General features: G+C 41.1%; 1 protein-coding gene across 1 annotated transcript; it reads right to left on the reverse strand.

The window, feature by feature from the left end:
- Positions 1-1,644: 1,644 nt before the first annotated feature.
- On the reverse strand, positions 1,645-17,575 carry CFAP206 (cilia and flagella associated protein 206). Its single transcript, XM_052781556.1, has 13 exons — positions 17,514-17,575; positions 17,158-17,266; positions 16,179-16,262; positions 15,761-15,851; positions 14,489-14,677; positions 14,067-14,225; positions 12,936-13,144; positions 11,981-12,100; positions 9,574-9,772; positions 8,735-8,872; positions 6,505-6,698; positions 5,311-5,451; positions 1,645-2,183 (listed from the first exon to the last, which is right to left on the reverse strand). Exons 2-13 carry the CDS (start codon positions 17,263-17,265, stop codon positions 1,953-1,955), a joined length of 1,863 nt encoding a protein of 620 aa, XP_052637516.1. The 5' UTR covers position 17,266; positions 17,514-17,575; the 3' UTR covers positions 1,645-1,952.
- Positions 17,576-19,242: the final 1,667 nt, after the last annotated feature.

Here is a 19,242-nt window from a genome sequence, read left to right on the forward strand (position 1 = left end):
CCGGCGGCGGGCGCGGCCGCCGGTGGGGCGGGGGCAGGGCCCCGTGAGGCGCGGCGGGCCGGCGGCCGGGCGGGCCGTCATCCGTGGAACCCCCGGGTGGTTTTAAATGGCGGCGCCGATGCGTGCAAGTGACCGAGCACAGCCCCAGGGCCTGCGGGCCGCCGCCGCCCGCCTCTTGAGGAGTGGCCGCCCCGGGTGCTTGCGCCCCGCGGCCTGGGCAGTAACGGCCCGGGGGTCCCAGGAGGTGGCTCCGCCGCGCCCAGGCGGGGAGGTGGGTGGCAGCCGTCCCTTCTCCAGAGGAAAGAAGAGAGGACGGAGGGCGAAAGGCGTCTTCGCTCACCGGTTTTCTTCTAAATGAATGCGTTTGTGGATTCTTGAAAGAGCAGTTTGTTGGTTCGGTGCAAGAACTCTTAAACGACGATTAAAAATGCGCGGAGATGACATCAACTAAAAGTATCTCATCAAGCAGCAACAGGGTATTTTTCTCCGAAAAAAAAAAAAAAGCTGCAGCTGGTAATAGCAGTCATTTTTCTATTAATAAATCTGAAAATTGGTGCCAGCTCGTCATTATTTAAAAACGTGGAGGAGCAGCACATCTGGCTGCTGCTGATTATTTTCACAAAAGAGAAAACCACCTAATGGAAAGCCATTTAGCTAAGTTCTTTGTGTGCTCCCCTCCTGCTCCCTTTTTTTTTTTTTTTTTAAATAATGCCTTGTGGATTTGTCCCAGCTGTATAACTTGAAAAAGTGAAGCCAAATACCTTGGAGACGGTTAAACAGAAAGAGAATGCTGTCCTGCACAATGCCACAGAAAAATCACCCAGCAGCTTGAATCTTCGAGCTTCATTGTCACAAGCTTGTGTAACCATGACCTGGGAAACAACGCCACACCTGGCCAAAAAAGAGATTTAGAAACCTTAGCACACCCTATGCAATCACAGTCACACAGGGGGACTTTTCACAGATAATAACTAGTGGAGCCCTTTGTTATTGTGAAAAGTATCTCTGTTTTAAAGTACCCCCTACTTCCATTTGAGAAGATGTTTCATCTTAAAGCTCCAGTGATTCAGGTTTTCTCAAACAGAAGTACTAGCTGCAGCTGCGTTGATCAGACGTGGCACGTATTTCCCAGCCACAAGGAAATAAAGCTAAAAACCTTTTCCTGTTGCGCCTTAGTTTTTCAAACACAATGAAACACAGCTTTCGAAAAGGTGCCCTGAAGTCATGTTCCTGTGGTTTCCAGTGCGCTCACCAGCATGCTGCTTGGCCAAGGAATACAGAAATAACTAGAGACCTAAAAGGCTGCCAGAGCCATCCAAAGTAGATTTCCTCTTCTCCACCTCCCTGCCATGGCCTACACTCGTAACGCCTATTACCGTGCAAAGACACTTGGGTTAACGACAGCACGAGTGGACAGGCCCAAGGACCTAGACTGATTTCGCTTTCCTGGTTTTACCTTCTTGACGATTCTGCTCTAAGGGTGGAGCTGTGACATTCAGGCGACTCTCTTGAGATCAGTTTTATTTCACACCAATGGGAATTATGCCTCCATAGGAGCTGCAGCATTGGCCCCGTATCTCACAAAAGCCAGTTGTCTTGCATTATGCTTTTCATGTACCAAAGACATGGCTCTTAACGACAGTGTTTCAGCAAGCAATCATTGTATTAAAACCTCAGGAAAATCCCAGAACACACACTACACATTTAAATGTTAGTTTGCATTAAAGTCTTCGGGAACATCTCGATTCTAAATTGCTGTTTAAAATCTGGGTGCTTCAGGCTTACCATTTCTATCACTTAATGCCAGTCAGCAGCCCCAATAGATAAATGAAATAAATCAACGGCTCCTGGAATCAACAGACACAGTAAAATCTTTTGTATCTTAATTCAGATATATGCGGGGATTTTTTATATATACTTTCAATACATATCTTTGGGTTTCTCATTTTCACTTAGGTTTCATCTACTGCTCTTGTTAAGTCTACTTTGACCATATGAGTAGTAGCAGATGATCCTCCTTGGAGACCTTCCAAGAAAATCTGTGGTCTGGGTACATTGCTTGAGTTGTCACGCTTAGTCTGGGTGCTGACATCTTTTGGCAAGTACACTTGGGTGGAGTTCTCTCTTCTCATATGGCTGAGATCAGTCTGCATGGCACGGGTTAATTTGCGGCGCAAATTGGCCTAAAGACACAAAAAGAATGAGATTAAGCAAAATTTTGTTTGAACATTTTAGCACTAGTGTATCCTTAGGTGTCTTTGTATATTTTACGTCTATGGGCTTCATAAACCTGGAACGTGGCCCACTTCACCCTGCTATCAATACACGGTTGCAACCGCGATTTGATAACTCCTGAACTAACAGGATGTCCAGGGCATGGTTTAGGGGGCATGGTTAATGGTTGGACTCGATGATCTTGAAGGTCTTTTCCAACCGAAATGATTCTATGATTCTATGTGTGAACAGCACTGGAGGTAGCCCACACAATTCTAAGTCAGCCTCTTACTGCTTTCGTGTTTTCCTTTGGTCGCTGTGCTTCAAATTTTGTTAAAAGTCAGAGCCTTTGTTTTATTAGAATAAAATGTTGTTTTCATGTTAAGCTCTTCCAGCGCTTCAAATTATTTCAATCAGTCTGAAAGCACACTGAATGAGATGGAAACCTAAAACAAGCTTGAGGAATCCCAAATATTGTGGATAATCAAACTACAGGATCAAGCCTTTGTCTGGTTTCAGACCAAATGTGATGAGGTTTAGTTGCTGGTGTCACAAAACACCAGATAGAAGGGAAAAAATGCCTTCCTTCATGACATTGCTTATTAACCCCTTGGCAAGGGGCAAAAGGTAAGGTAATTTATGATTAAAGCTCTGTTTAATCACAGAAACTGCTGTAGATACAACAACAAAACCACTTCTCTCAAAGTGTTAATATTACAAAGTCAGCACTTGAAACAACAAAATGTTCCTTATTTCACTGAGCCTCCTATGTCAGCAATGATGTAAAACACAGTAAATCATATGACATAATGTTGTCATCGAAATATACAAAATACAGTCTCATGTGGTGGGATCCAGACCCTTACATGTAAGTGAGAAAGTCCCTGGAGTCCAGTCCAGTTAGCAGAGACTGGAGTCAGTGGAAGCTGGAGCGTGATTAAGTTGGCCAAATTTGGTGTTTGTATCAGGGTGAGTCAAAATATTCTCTGGACTCCACTAGCTGGGTCTCTCTCAGGTGGAATGGAAATTGAAGCACGTATCTGTAGCCGCATTTTGGTATCTTAATCTACAACTGAATCTTAGGCACAGTGTCATCAAGGAAAATACAGAAAAGAACAGTAAGGAACTTACAGAAGAGACAGCATGGAAAGAAAGACAATATTTTAGTCTTTTTTTCTGAGGGTTTTGATGACAATTAAAACAAGAGCAGGAATGAGATACTGTTTCTCTGTTAAGTTTATCCCTCTTGAAAACTGAATGTACGCTGTTGCAAGGAATTATGCTTGCACAGAGAAACAAATAGGAGCTGAAAATTTTACTTCTAACATCAAACAGGTGTTCTAACAGACTCATATTTTAACACTTCATATCGCTACAAGTTTTCTGGCTAAGTATGAACAACAGAAAAAAAACCCAAGGCATCTGAGCTCATCCTCTAACAAAATCTGCAAATATGGCTGATGCTCCCCTAAAGTACTGAATTCACAGACGCATTGGTAAGCTATTTCTGTTATTTTAGCACTTTGATTCTAAATGTCGTATCACCTCCATATTACAAATTCACCACAGTCACTGTAGACAAAACACTTTTGCATGCATCTGGGATTTTTTGTTTCAACTCAGCATCACTAATCTCCCATATGGATAGTTGAGGCTAAAACACCCTTAGTACTTTAAAGTACTTTCTCTAAATATTTCAAACTAACGAACTACAAATTTGTTTGTGAGTGGTCTTCATGCTCAGCTGTTGGAAAACATCCACCCTTGCTTACGCTAAAGATAAACCACTGACCACATCTTGTATTTATTTATGTACTTTTGTCCATTACAGAAGCAAATGAGGCTTTTAGCTAGGCCTCTTGTAAACCTAATTGGCTTCTTTATATACCTCAGTAACAACTATTACTTAGAATCCTTTATAACCCAGTTAACACTGGCAAGACTTCTCAGTCCAAAATTTTGGTTTTCTTTTATAACATTGGAGATTTCATGGCAAAAAGAACAACAGAAAGGAAATAAGCAGCACAGCAGACCACAAGCATCCATAGTGCATCTGTTCACAGAAAAGAAATAATCAGCCCTGCAGTATTCTGTGTCCAGTTGATATTGATAACTGCAATATTCCCTGTACTCACATGTTCATTTTGACTGAATTGCGAAAAACAGGTGCTATACCTTGGCAACTGCATGTGCTGGCAAACCCTAGGAAGAAGCTTTTAAAATATATACTGTTACTTTAAAAACTTTTATGTATACGGCCAACCTTCTGTGGACAGAATGTGATTTCCAATCCATCAGAAAATCACCATAATAGTGTAACAAACATTTCCTCTGGCTTATATATACAACAGAAAACCTACTTGCTCTGTTTCTTACCTCTCCAGTCCTACATGAAAGAGGAATTATTTTTTTTTTCCCCCAAAAAAAGCAGAACTGGTTTTAGCAAACATGAAGAATCAGGATAAAATGAAAAGTATTTCATTAAAAAAAAAAAAAGAGGGGGAAAAAAAAGGTGGCATGCTCTGATACCTTTCAAGGATGGATAAATTAGCTGAAAGAAAGCTTCTGCAGGGTCAAACACATCCAAAGGTATTCCTCACCTTTCTGTCTGCCAGTTACTACATTTTATCTCCTCTTACTTGACAGTGATGAATGTTAATATAAATTGCTCAACTTGCAATAATGTTTTGCCTGACCCAAACCTTTCTGCCATCTTTTTTCTTTTTAACAAAGACAGTATATAGCAATATCTTCAACCTGTTAAATTTATTACAGTGTAGAGAAACAACTTTAAAATTCAATGCTAATCAACAAACTCTTATTACTTAAAGAAGGCAACTGAAAAATTTGGAATGAATAGACTTAGCAGTGGAAACACTGCTCAAAAAACTGGGGAAAAATATGGAAAAAGTGGGAGAGTAAGAAAGTCTAGGAATAAGGAGAGAAAATACTGGGGGGAAAAAATATTGAGCCAGTTGTAACAAAGGGTGTGTCTTTGAATAAGGTTAGATTTATGTTGCAAGGAACAAAAGTTTACAATAATTTATTCTGAACTTTGTTATCCAACAATGAAAATCTGGTAATAACAATACAAACCAATTTTATAGCTTTTCTTCTGAGTTCCCATTCATTCCATTCGTAGGATGTCACAATAGTTGGAGGCAAGATATGAGTATCAGTTTGAGTACTACTGTCACATTTTGTGGTTGGTTTCAAACATTTGGCTGCATTTCTGGCCTGGATGAAAAAAAACACCAAAACCAAGCAAGGCATTAATGAGAAGAATACAAATATGTAAGAAAAACAGCATATGGATATGCTACTTTTTCAAAGCAAATAGAAACCTGCAAACCACAAGTGGATAACGATTTTTACATTCACCAATATTTTTGTTTCCCCTGCCCCCGCTAAAAAGAAGAAACCATTAAGTATTTGATGGATTTAATTTCTGACAGAAAACCCTTTAGGCAGAGGCCACAGCTGAATTTCAGGCTCCCACATCCTAAGTGAGAGCTTAATAATTGGATTTAGGTAAAAAGGGGTCCCACCACTACCACCAATATTTTATGGTGCAGGCACCTCAGTTTGTCTTTATGAATGGACTAAAAATCACAAATCATGATTAGGAGAAGTGCTTATATCTCTGCCAGAGCCAGGATATAAACTATATCTTTCTCACCAAGGGCCTGTTCAAGACTACATTCTTTCCATTGCTAGGGACCTAGAATTCACAGTGGATCACAGAGCATGTCTATGAATCCAAATCAAGTCTTTGGATTTCACATAGTAGCACTGTTGCATTCATTATTAATGAGTCCCCTTTAATTTTGTAATATTTCCATAATTCCTGTCCCCAGATATCGCTACACCCTCATCCAGCACATACTGATGAACTGCTAAACTGAAGTTCCAGTTAATACGGTATCTGGCTTATCTTCTGTTGCATTTATTTACTGTCCCTTTAAGCTACTTTTGCAAAAATGAGGAAAAGAACCATCAGACACAGGATCTTCCTAAGCTAAGGACAAACAGCTTTTATCACTGCCACAATCCTTTAGCTCTACATATTCTCCTATGAAGACATAAGGTGATAAGAACAGAAAGGGAAAATATTTATTATCAATGCCTTGAAGACCTGGAAAAGAGAGACCTTCAGACATTCTGTATGATAGGCAGATGATTATACTTCTTTCCTAAAGACAGGTATCGTCTGTTCTCTTTATGTTCTAGAAAGGACAGATCAACCAGTGACCCAACAGCTGTTTAGCACGAGGCATGGGCAATGTGTACCTGTGCATAAGGAGCAAGGTATTCAAACTGATGATGAAGCTCGAGCAGTTGAATTAGCTCTGCATGTTCTTTTGCTTTTTCGACATTCAGTTGAATGAACTTATCCGGATCTTGAGCAAAGATGTATGCAGCTTCTTTGGAACTGAAAACATAACATCTCTCCTTGTGCTTCAAAATTCCAATAGCGGGATTTCCTAAAAAAACCAAAACAAACCCCACAAAATAAAATAGCAAACAGTATCATATCCGATACAAAAGACATTTGTAATCAAGACTCTGTGTTTCCCTCAAGTCAGTTTCACTTCCTTTTTTCTGAAATCAGAATAAATCCCTGAAAGTAAGCTTTTTTAAATACCAAAAAGTCTATTTCATTAGGTCAGTACAGCTGCTTTTGATCAGTTCATATCCAGCATGCCTTAGTGCACGTTTGTCAGAAAAACAACAGATAAAACACCTATAGCAAAGGCATAAGAAAACAGCCCATACCCACAAATGTTTTCCCTATAATCTCCAGCAAATATTTGACCGCAGATCAGCAGTCCATTTATACCAAAGGTCATAACACTGAAATTAACTGAAGAAGCAGATGAAGCAGCTGAGAAGCTGGACAATAAATTAACAGAGAAAATGAAATGTTAATAAAGGCCAAATAACTTATATAGGAAAACACAAATTGAGCTCAAGGACAGTGGCAGGCTCTGCTTCAGCTGTCATTGCCCAGGAAAGACCTAGAATCATCACAGACAGTGCCCTGAAAATACTACATGGCAATACTCAGTGGCAATCAAAAAAGCAAAATGAATGTCAGGAATTATTAGGATGCAAACAGAGGTAGAGAAGAAAACCAACATTATAACAACCTATATGCTACATTTGTAATACTACAGTTTGTTCCAACACAACAGAATAACAAAAAGTAAAATGAAGAGAGTTGTGAGTGATCAGAGGCTTGGAATACCTTTCACAGAAGGAGGGGTTAAATAAAGAGGCCTCTTCAGCATTAAAAAGAAGCAACTGAAATGAAGTAATATGATACAGGGTTATAAAACCATGAATTGCATGCAATATAAAATTACTATTTGCTAATTTTCCTAATAGAAAGACTATCAGGTCTTTGATGAAATTATCAAGCCAGAGCTTAAAACCATCGCAAAAAGAGGTACCTTTTCATAGTACATATAATTACAATTGCAGGACTCATGACAATAACAATAACCCATGGCAAACTCTAAATGGATTCAAAAAGCAATTAGATAGATGAAAAACCTCTATCAAGGATTATTCAACAGAAGGTTACAGACTCAACATTTATCTGAGGAAATCCCATAACCACTAATTGCTAGAACAGGGAAGAATATAATTAAGGAAGGATCATTCCTACTTGATTTCTCATGATCTTCAAGTGTTCATGACTGTCCACGTCCACAAATTGGATACAGGGCTAGAGAGACCTTCAGTCCAACCCAGGACAGTTCTCATATGCAATACTAAATAAGTGTAGGTAATTTACACTGCCACTAAAATACCTATTTTTTTAATACTGCTAAGTAATGGCAGTAGTTTCCTCCCAACCTCCTGTAGGTTTAAAAAAATTCTATATGGATAGGTTCTATAAAGGATAAAGGATAAGGAGACAGAAACCATGAACTGATGCAGTAGCTGAAATAAGGCTTCCTTTCAAGACAAATGACCCTAGAAGAGACCAAAAAATTTCCTATGATTAGTTGACTTAATCAAGTGCACTTTTGCATTCTTTTCAGAGAAGATTTTTAGTACTTTATAACGACTATTTAAAAATACATATGATGTAGGAATGAATGGGTGCGTTTGCAACACACGGATACACAAAACAGAAGCAATGACCATTTTCCTATGCCTGTATTAAAACACACTAACAACAGTAAACGAACCCGCATTCAGCTGCAGTGTAGGTTATACAGATGCACATATAACAGGAGGAAACATTTATCCATCCCATCTTGTTTCTGCCTCTGCTTGCTCATGCCTACTTTCTGTTGAAGCCCTCCTACCCTACATTTAGGGCAGTTTGTGTATTTTTAAAAGAAAAATACTTTAACGGGGAAATAAGTTATCTGGGGTGAAAATTACAAACATGAAAATACAGTACTCCAGCTTTGACATAAGAGGATGCATTCAGAACATGTCTTTCCATTTCCCCTAGTACTTGTGTACGTATAAAGTATGGGAAAGACCTAACTACAAACCATACCTGGGAGGGTGAGGCCTCTCACACCAATTGCATGTGCACAGAAACCATGGTACTGGATTAGCAACTGATCAAAATTATCAGTAGTCTCTGGAAAAAGCCATTCTTGGTTCTTGAAATCAGAAACGTTCACTCTGGTTCCTAACAAAAGGTTTAACAAAGGAAGGATTTCAGTAACAAAACATCAGATGTTTATAATAATGTTGCAGGATGACCGCATTACTCTGGTCTTCACAGGGTGACCTGCAGTGCAAAGATCCCAAAAGCAAAACTTTAGCCCTGTCTTAAGAGAGATCCTACTGAAAAATCAGTCCTGCAGGAGCCTTCTTTAGTAGCATTAGCTTTCTTTGGAAACAGGGGACAACAGGAAGGTAATACCTTATTCTTCTATTTTGTTTTCACCCACTCATCCATTACTCCCCTGGAGTATAACTTGGTTGCTAGAGATACCATCTTACAAATACTTCCAGTAACCAAAGCCTTGTTAAATTAGCTTTTTTATTCCCCCCTCCATTTCAGAAGTTCTGAAAGGTATAAAAAGACATAGACGAACTTAAGAAATTTAAAAAAAAAAAGTAGAAATATTCTTCTCTCATCATTCTGCCATTTTTATAAGGTATGTTTGTATCTAGTAGCTATATTTTAATTTTATATATATATATAAATAAAAGCCCAAACTACACTACATGAAAAATAAATCCACATACTACAACACTCATTTTAATTTACTCTGCAAATTCTCATTATTAAAAAAATCAATGTGTAGCACCCTCTGTAAAGAAAATTCAAAGCACAAAATCTTGGAAAATGAAGGAAAATGAAAAAGTAATAACTTTCAGTACCCATGGTTTCTCTTATCCTTTCCTCATCACTTTTCACAGTCACTCCTTCCAGAAGAGAAGTTAGCACTTCCTCAGGAAAAAGCTGTGATTGGATTTCCGAGAACTGTTGCAGATTGTTAGTCATATCTGTGAGGAAGCTTAGCAGTAGTATCTGATCCTGAAAGCTGGTCCAGAGATTAGAAAGTGCAACAAAGAGAGGCTAGAAAATAAAGAAAATTATCCAAAATCCAGATTTGTTTTATGTCTGCAGTGTAACCCAAGTGCTGTGCACAACAGTCCCTGCTATGAACAAAGCGGGGCTGATCTCCAAGGCCTTCAGCATCCAGAAATTCCAGGGGAACTCCTGGGCATTTTAAGAGGAGCTCCCATCACATATGCCCAAAGCACGTACGTCCAGCATGTAGGCCCATAGGCCAGTATGGTACTTTTCTACATTCTACTCCAAAGACTTTCCTAAATACATTACTCTGAGCCCATGCTTGGAACTGAGCACTTCACTGACAATACAGTTTTATAACTGAAAATAAGGCATACAGGAATAAGAAGGACTAGAAGAAATGCACCTGGTTAACTACCAAATGAAGTAAAACCACATCTGCATGTACAAACCTATCAGATTTTGTTATTTTGTCTGCCCTGCTTCCAGAGTCAGCTCTGGAATTCATCAGCATCACTAATGCTGTGGAAATGTTACGGTTACAAAAATGGAAGAAACTAAAGGAAGGGCAGCACGATCAAAATAATTCTTACTAGAATAAACAAAGAATTTTAATGAAATCTACTCTGTTTCCTAAAACAAATGTTTACCACAAAGTTAGGCCTTATGCTACGCTTTTTGAAAGGCAGAATGCCCTGCTTCGCTACATGTGTAGAGGACCCAGCTTCTCAGCAACTAGCTGAAGACAAGAACTGTTTAAATGGTGTGTTAATAGAGAAATCTCTACCTGTGAAAGACCTGAAATCAAAAGAAATCAGATATTCTGTCTTCAGCAGAGAAGAAGAAACAACTAACCAACCTGAAGGGGGAAGAAAATCTAGGAAGGAAGCAGACAACAGCAGACAGCTTCTAGGGAAAAGGGTAACGTGTATCAGTCACTTAAGCCCCATGAAGATATAGGAGAGAAAAAACTGCTTTAAGCACGCTGGACAGGAGAGGAAAATGTTCCCCAAATGAGAATGTCTGGCTTATAAAATCACAAGCACACATAAACTGAAGTGTCAGATCACATCTGAGGTGTACCTCAGTTAAAGTGCTGTTCCCATGAGTTTCCAGCTCAGATGCCCTCATGGGAAGTGTAAAAAATACTCCGAGTAGGTGGTGGGGGCATGATCTTCCTTCCTCCCTCCTCCACAGTAGACTTTATTTTGCTTTCTAATTATTTGTTTAGAAGGATGAAATATAACCTAACACATGTATGAACTGCATGCTAGTTCAATGGCTAACTACAAGGAATTAAAATGATAGACATATCACACAAAATAATGAGCTCTTGCATGAAAAGCAAATTAAATGAAGCTGGTTTTTGACATATTTCTCCCCCGTTTCCTTTACACCATGTCATCATAATAATCCCAGGTTTTCACACGGTCATCGAGCACCCTCCTTCACAACCTGCAGTTCGCATCACTCATTCCCTCTTCCTCCAACACCTCCCTCCCATGTCCTGTAGCTCCCAACTAAGGGTGAAACAGTACAGAACATCGATCGTGCAGAGGTACGTGGCTGCTCACTGGCCAGACAGCACGCTAACCAGCAGGTAATTGTGGCATTCCCATTTCAGACTTAATCTTAGGAGGGCTCTAATTGTGTCTCTCTAGTTGCTTTTTTTTCACAAAACTTGCAGAAAATGAAATATTTTGAGATCTCTGGACTCTGACAAATTCAACTGAAACTGGCCAACAGGTTCAAAAGCTATTGGGAGGGGCAAAGAGGCTGAAACCCCTATCACAGAAAGCTGATTTCTTTAGAAAAATGATATCAAGGAGTCATACTGTAATTACAGGAATTGCTATCTGAAAGGACTAAAGAGAACCACACTCTGATGTGCCGTTATCTGTCATCATTGTGTTCTTACTACTTCTGCAAGGAACAGGAGAATGTTTACACAAACCAGGAAAATATCACTGTAAATCTACAAATACCGACAAATGACTCAAGACACTTAAAGTAAAATACCATGTAGTTCTTTCCCCCCCTCTTTGTACCTTGCTTTTCTTTTACCTTGAGATCAAGTCTTTTAGTTTAGTTGCCCCTTCAAAAATCACAGATGGTGTTATAATAGAGAGAAAATAATGTAGCCTTTTTCTTAACACAAACTATACAAAAATACACTGGTAAAATATTTTGTAATATTTAAGTAATTTTTTATAATTAAGAAGAAATAGTTTTTCCATTCAAAATACTTACAAAAACTTCTTTGGTATCTATGGAAACCTTATTCTGCACTGTGTTTTTCAACTGCCCCATTGTTGCTACAAACTGCACATTCATCTTTTCAACTTCTTGAGCACTTGTAATTGCATCAGACTGGAAAGAGAACTTACTTCAGGTAAGAAGCATGACAGTCAAAAACCCAAGTATTTAGTAATAAGTATTTACTTGGATCTCTTCATTCAACTATTTTCAGACAACTGTTTTAAGGAACGAAATGCACCCTCACTTTCCACAAAATATATTTTTCCTTAAGTGTTCAGGTATAAAACCAGGTGCTTCTCTCAAATATATACTAGTAATTTTTATAGAAAACCTCTACATTTTTATAATGAAGAGAACTGAAACAAACTTAGAATAGAAATATTTTTCCAAGCTTTGTAATATACAGGAAAAACAAATTAAACCCTGCAGTTTCTCAAAAGACAAATTAAAAGGTCTTCATAAACAAAACAAGTTTCAAGAATTTAAATTGTATTCTTCAAAGACTTCTGATGACTCCATATGTGTTGGGGATGTCTGCAGACTAAAATTGAGGTGATTTACGGATTGAACAAGGACATTTTTTCTCTCAGGCCTTTTGGGGCAGAGTGAGTATCAGTATGCAAGAAAGGAAAAAGTCCTACTTTTTCAGTCCTTTGTTAATGAAATTAAACCAAAAAAGGAAACCTCCAGAAATTAAGTGGAAGCACAGTCACACTGCAGCAAACAATTAATCCATTTTTGTCTTTCAGCTGACAGTAGCCAAACCCAGCAAGTTAGGTACAAAGTTCATCATGACAGATGATGTAGGTTCTCATATATTGAGATAAGTATGATTTCACTGATTTCTGCATCATTTTTCTTATATTTCTGTCTTGTACAAGTAGGTAACTTGAATACATTCGATCTGAAATAAAAACCCACAGGATATAACATGATGGTATCTCACCAGAAGGATGCAAAGGAACGCCTCATATTGTCTCACATTGAACAGTGCTTCTTTTAATTTAAAAGAACTAAGCTGTGTATATCTGTGTTGGTCTTCCTGCATGGATTCCAACAGAGCTGTGTACTGGTGGGCTAGCTTATGGCAAGTATTAAGACTTTCATCAACAGCACTGGTAGCTGACGGAATGGCTTCATTCAGAATGGCTGGCACTTTTGGTATAGAATAAATGAGATACATGTAAAAAGAATTATTTAAATCATTAGCAAAAGATTACAGTGCAGTATTTGAGCAAAGTAGACTTCCAATAAAATTTCTAAGTTTTGTCCTTATATTCATGCATTTCCAAATGCTTGCATACTAGATTCAACCGCTGTATCTTACTAGTTGAGAGGTTCCAAATAGTCAGAATTACAGGTGTGGAAATATCACAGTCAAGTCAAGGACTGTGAGAAAACTTGCTTTATAGTAGATGTAGTTCAGTTGATGCTACTGACATGGGTTTCCTGAGAGACTTTAGGCAATCTGCACAATTTTCAATTCTTAGTTTCTTCTAAAACTGGGCTGCAGACCTTTCTTACAAAGAAGTCTCCACACTGAGTTACAATACTACATGCACATTCACAAAAACATTTCCACTGATGAGGATTCAAAATCCAAAAGATTTTTGAGAACATGTTAAGAATCTGAAGAGGTTACTCTAAATTATCAGAATACACATAATGCCTCAGCAACTTCTATTACTTCTCATTACACATATGCAACAGAAAATTGTAATTGGGTTGATAGTATTCTTTCAAGATTTTAATTAAGTGCTTTTAAAGGCAAACATTACATATTTAATTCACTTAATGGCAAAGGATCAGGGAAGAGTTATCATGAGGTAAATTAGTGCATGAAGTTAATACACATAATCCTTTCCCATCAACCACATAGGGCTCCCTCTTAGCTAAAAAGTAGTAGCCTACATGGAAACCTGTAAGTAAATACCAAATATGTACTTTTCCTTCAGGTTTTCAGACCCTGAGTCAAAGCTGTTTATCTAGAGATGGGATATTATTGGAGCCGCTCCAGTGAAGAAGGCCAGGAAGAATTAATCTGAAATACACAGCCCAAATGCAGTTGTCTACTTACAGTCATCAATGCTGCTTCCTCCTTTCCTGCATTCCTTGTTGTACAACCGAATTCCTGTGACCAGCATGGCAAGATTTTTCAGCTGTTGCTCTTTGTTCTTCCTACTGAGTGAGATGAAAGTAATCATCTCTGTCTGGGGGAATACACTCTGCAAGGCAGCTAGAAGCATTACAAAGGGTGAGGAAATTCTCAGTATGAGGGAACAAAAAAGAAAATCATTAAACAAGCAAAAACACCCTCTCCTGAACAACTGCAGAAAGTAGGAAATCCATGGCAAATTTAGGCTTCAAAGTTGAGCAGTGACAGTTTGGGTAGTAAGCATTCATCACAGTTTACCACATCTGTATCTAAAGATCAGCAAAGAAAAGGTAAAATGTTTTTCAATCAGAAAAGCCCAATTTCACAGCTGGGAGTTTACTGACCTGTTACCTCCCTGACAACCTCAATATCTGTTGGCGATCCCAGGCCAGACCTTAGCAGCACGTAGCTCACGATCTTTCGATACACATTCTCCACTTCTTCTTGCACACGAGGACGACTATCTGTGATATCTCTGACCACAGGAGCCAGCCTTCCCTCCAGAACACGGTGCTGCTCACTGAGTAATTCAGCTAGGAAAGAAGGACTGTTAGGAAGCGCTATTTAAATTCCTTGGAATTTGGCTTATACAGAGGGTGCAATTCATTTCCACAGTCAGAGCACCAACTTAAGGTTTCTGAAGCACAGACAGGTGGAAGAGATGTTAATTATAAAGTTATGGTACCTTGAACAACAGTGGAGTTAAACATTAACATAATTAGCATGATTAACATCAGTCAGTAGAGTCCAGAGAACTATTCAGGCCTAATTAAGCAGGCTGTCTGGACTCCTCTGGCTGCAGTAGGACCTAACACACACACACACATTTCATACACACCTGAAGTTACATACACAAATCTGAACACTACCCAGGATCTCAGAATCTTACTGGACTTATTGAGCTTAGTGAGCTTACTGAGTCCAGAAGACTGCAGAGCAGCTTCCTAGTTTTGCTAATTTTTGGTTTTAATCCATGGTAACAAGAAAACATTTTCATGACCTCCTCACGCAGAAATGTTTGTCTACTCTTGTTCTGTCTTCTGTTTCCCAGCCAGCCCTCACTGTCCCATTGAGATCTGAAGTTACAGCAGAGACATTCTCCCCATCATTTTTCTTCCACATTCCCATTCTCAGACCACATGACATCATTACCACGGATGAGACCAAAACATACTCGGTTAAAACTGTAACTAATTGTTCAAGATTGCTCATACCTCTCAATCAGGGATATCGATAAAACATCAAGTTCCCTTTCAGATACGTAAGTGCAGTTTTGGGTACTGGTTCTCTTTCAGATACACGGGTGCAGTGCAAGTTTTTCTTGCAGAAGGCAGCTAGCCACTGCACCTGAAAGCATAGTTGTTCTCAAGCAATCTAATACATTACATCCAGTAAATCTCTCAGACAGGATGAGTGTACTCTCAAATATAATGCACATTTTTCCCCTACTATATCATTACTGAAACACCATACTCCTATACAGTACATTTCTCCAGGGATTTTTATTTTGCTTTACTGCCAGCAGTCATTTAATGGGAATCACTATTAGCCCTACAGAGAGAGATATTAAATCCTAAACTCAGCATCAACTTCTATGAAAACATATTTGACATTACCTCTGTTTGCATAGTTCATATCAAAGTAAACTTGCATCTTAACTGTGCTCAGGGATGGGTTTGTTGTGTCAAGCAGCCTGGTAACACAGAGCTAAGAGAGACAGAGAAGTGAGTTCTTTCTCATCAAGAGGGAAACGTCTGAACTGACAGTGACTATGCTACAGGTTTCACAACAGTAGTAGAGCCCCCTCCCTACCATTCTCTCGACATACTACAAATACTATGAAGTATAAGGCATTTACTAACATGAGGGAACATATACTCCAGTCTTTAGCTACAGAACCATGAGAATAAAGTAGGGTTAATATTTTGAAAGTGTTCATATCAAAATAAAATGGCATTTTAGTTACAGGAACAGGTAACAAATAATGCTATAGTCTTAGCTAAGTACTGACTCTCAACACCATGTCAGAATTACCTGGATAAGATTTTGCACTTCTTTTTTTGTAAGGATTTGATCCACACTGAAGTCATTTCTTGGATCTAAAACAACAGCTTTCACCTAGTGATTGCCAAAAGAAAACAATTTATATCTCAACATACACTGTTTGTAACTAACCTTTTGTTTTCTGAAAAATATTCAGCCCATTTATACTACCTGGCCCTCCCTAAACAGAGAAACAAACAAAAGAATCCATCACAATAGTGGGAAGAGATAAACGTCAAAGAATAAATACAGCTGCTGCAATAAACATTCACCTATACGTCACGCCTTTTTGTTCATTTATGAAAGTGGGAAGAAATGTTATTAAAACTTGGGAACACTTCTCATTTTCATTTTAGAAAGAAAAAAATAGTTTATCTGCCTGTAAAAGAAAACTGAGGGGGAACTCTGAGTCAGAGCTCAAATTGTTCCCAGGACTCAGAACCTGCAGCCTTTTGAGGGCCTATGCCATCGCATAGATGGCATTTCAGAGGAATGAAATACTTTTTCAGGTTTTTAGGACTCTATACTGAATACCACTGAACACCCCTTGAAAAATTCCCAGTGCAGGCTATCAGAAACCGAGACTTTTCAAAGTTCAACTCACCCCTGAAAGCCTCTGCTGTTGCCATCCCAGCCTGGGCAGGCTGCCATGGAGCTGCCATTTGAAGTTTGCTGACTTTTAAGAGCAAAGGAATGTTTATGTCCTCGCTTCACATCAGTCAGAGCTGCATCAGTCAGGAACTTCGAGGGAAGATGTAAAATTATGCCCCTACCTCACGAAAGCCTTAAAAACTGGTTTGAACTGCCAAGCTATGGGCACCCAGGTTTGAAACTTCTGATCTGTATGCTATCAATACAGATTTATCTTAATATTTTACAGATGACAACAGAATTTGAAAAACAGATTAGAAAAACACCCAGATGAAATAATAATAAAGCCCCCCACCCTGAACACTGAATTTGCGCTTACCACGAACGCCACCAAGGTTTCAGAAACGGTTTGTCCCTGGGCGGCGCATTCTTGTCCGATTTCGCGAATTATTTTCTTGATGACACTTTCGGCCTGGTCACAAGACATACTGGACAAACACACACGTTAATGGGGTTAACTTTTATTTAAGATTTCGGGTGCGTCTCTCAACGTTTCTCCTCAAGCGGCTGAGGGTCCCCCCTCGCCACCACACGGCCGGCCGGGGAGGGGGGGGCCGCCCACCGCCCACCAGCCCCTGGGCCCCGCCGCTTCCACGCCTTGGCCGCTTTGCGGGGGCACCCCCGACCCCGCAGCGCTCCCACCGCCCCGGACGCCCCCCAAATTCCCGCTCTCACCTGCCCCTCCGGCCCGGCCGGGCCCGGCCGGCGGCAACCGGCGAGAGCGGCCCCGCCGCGGGCGCCAGCCGCCGGCCGTTGCCATGGGGACGCGGCGCGGCCCGGCCCGGCCTCGGCGGCGGCCGCCGGGCAGAGCGGTGTGGGTGGGCGATGGATGTGTGCGTGCACCTATGGGTACAGACCTGCGTGGGCAAAACACGAGCTTGCAGACAACACAGAGACGCGCGTGGAGAAATGCGGGTTTAGACAGAACGTATGGGGGTGTGTACATGCAAAACGTGTTTAGCGGCATAGGGATACGGTTATATGTGTACCTAAACATCTGTATGTGCATACAAACCATGTATGAGGACATCTATGGCTACACGTAGCTATGCATAAATATAGATACATAGGTATGTATAAACATGCACACATACCATACAGGGGTGTATGTACCTAAATATATACTCATGTATACAACATATATGTATATGCACAGGCAAAATGTGTATATGGATGTATATGCAAAACATCTGTACAGGGATATGTAAGTATGTATATATACACATAAACATGTATGTGTATATACAAAACAAAGCAGTATATGTATATATATACACATACAAAACATACGCAGATATCTTCCAAAGGAGCTTACGCAGGTAGGAGGCAGGAAGAGCAGCAGGTGCAGCTTCACTGTTTATTTATTTGTATAGTCTCTGTTTTATTTACAGCTCCTCGGGCTGGTGCCAGAGAGAGAGAGGCTCCCCCAGGCGCGGAGGAGTTGGCAGGACAGCTCCTCCATGGCGGGCACCTCAGGGGCCAGCCAGTCCCTCAGCACCAGGGCACAGGCCGCCATCACGCCCCGCACCAGCTGCCGCCACACAGCCCGTGAGCACTGGACGTCATCTGGGTCTTTGGAGACGTGGTCATTGTCCAGGTCACTGTAGACCACCTTCCTCTGTGGTGGTCCACTTCCCCTGGTAGATCCTCCTTGAAGGGATACTTCTCCTTCACGCCCCAGAGGAGCCGAGCCGCCTCCAGAGGCTGCGGGCGGCAGCTCCCCTCCTGATCTCCCTGTGGATAGGATGGTCCCTCGTGAGGAACCCCAGAGCCAGGCCACTGACCCCCACGTCCCAGCACCAGAGCACCCAGGCGGCAAGCCGCTCGCCCGGCTGGCGGGTGAATTCTTTCCGCCTCCCGCCTGCCTCCTCTCACCCTCCGGGGCTGCCCCGCTCCCTCCTCCTCCTCCCTCACCAACGGGGTGGACCTCTGCTTCTCCGAGGTAGCCGACAGCCAGGTCCCTGTGGTAGCTGACAGCTGGGTCTCTACTTCAGCCGCCATGTCCGTTTGCACGTCCTCGGACGCAGAGGCCAGCTTGCCCCTGTAAGGCTGCTGGAGGACGGCTGGGTAGGCATAGGCCAGGCCCCAGCACAGCGCCAGGAGCTGCTGTCTCTTCTCGCCGTAGACGAGACAACCGGCCTCCGCCACCTTGGCAGGCCTCCGCACCTCTTCGGGCACGAACTCCCTCACTGTCGGGGGTGAGAACCGCCACCGGCACCTGCCCGAGGCCTCCCACACCCCTTCCCACCCAGGAATCGGCTGCCCCAGGGCGCATCCCTCGGCCTCACAGAGGGTGCTTGAGAAGCCGGGGGTCCATTGCAGTGCGGCCGGGAAGACCTGTCCCCCGGGGAGAAGAGGAGGAAGGTGCGATCGGTGACTGCCTCCACAAGATGGTGCCCGGAGC

Source organism: Harpia harpyja, chromosome 3 (assembly GCF_026419915.1).
Source record: "Harpia harpyja isolate bHarHar1 chromosome 3, bHarHar1 primary haplotype, whole genome shotgun sequence".
Classification (NCBI taxonomy): Eukaryota; Metazoa; Chordata; class Aves; order Accipitriformes; family Accipitridae; genus Harpia; species Harpia harpyja.

Coding starts and splice junctions, on each gene's coding strand:
- CFAP206 (XM_052781556.1), bottom strand. CDS start 17,265: ATGTCTTGTGACCAGGCCGAAAGTGTCATCAAGAAAATAATTCGCGAA. Junction 14,678..15,760: donor TATGAACTATGCAAACAGAG/GTAATGTCAAAT, acceptor CTTCTTTCCTAG/CTGAATTACTCAGTGAGCAG. Junction 9,773..11,980: donor TAGATACCAAAGAAGTTTTT/GTAAGTATTTTG, acceptor TTTATTTTCTAG/CCTCTCTTTGTTGCACTTTC.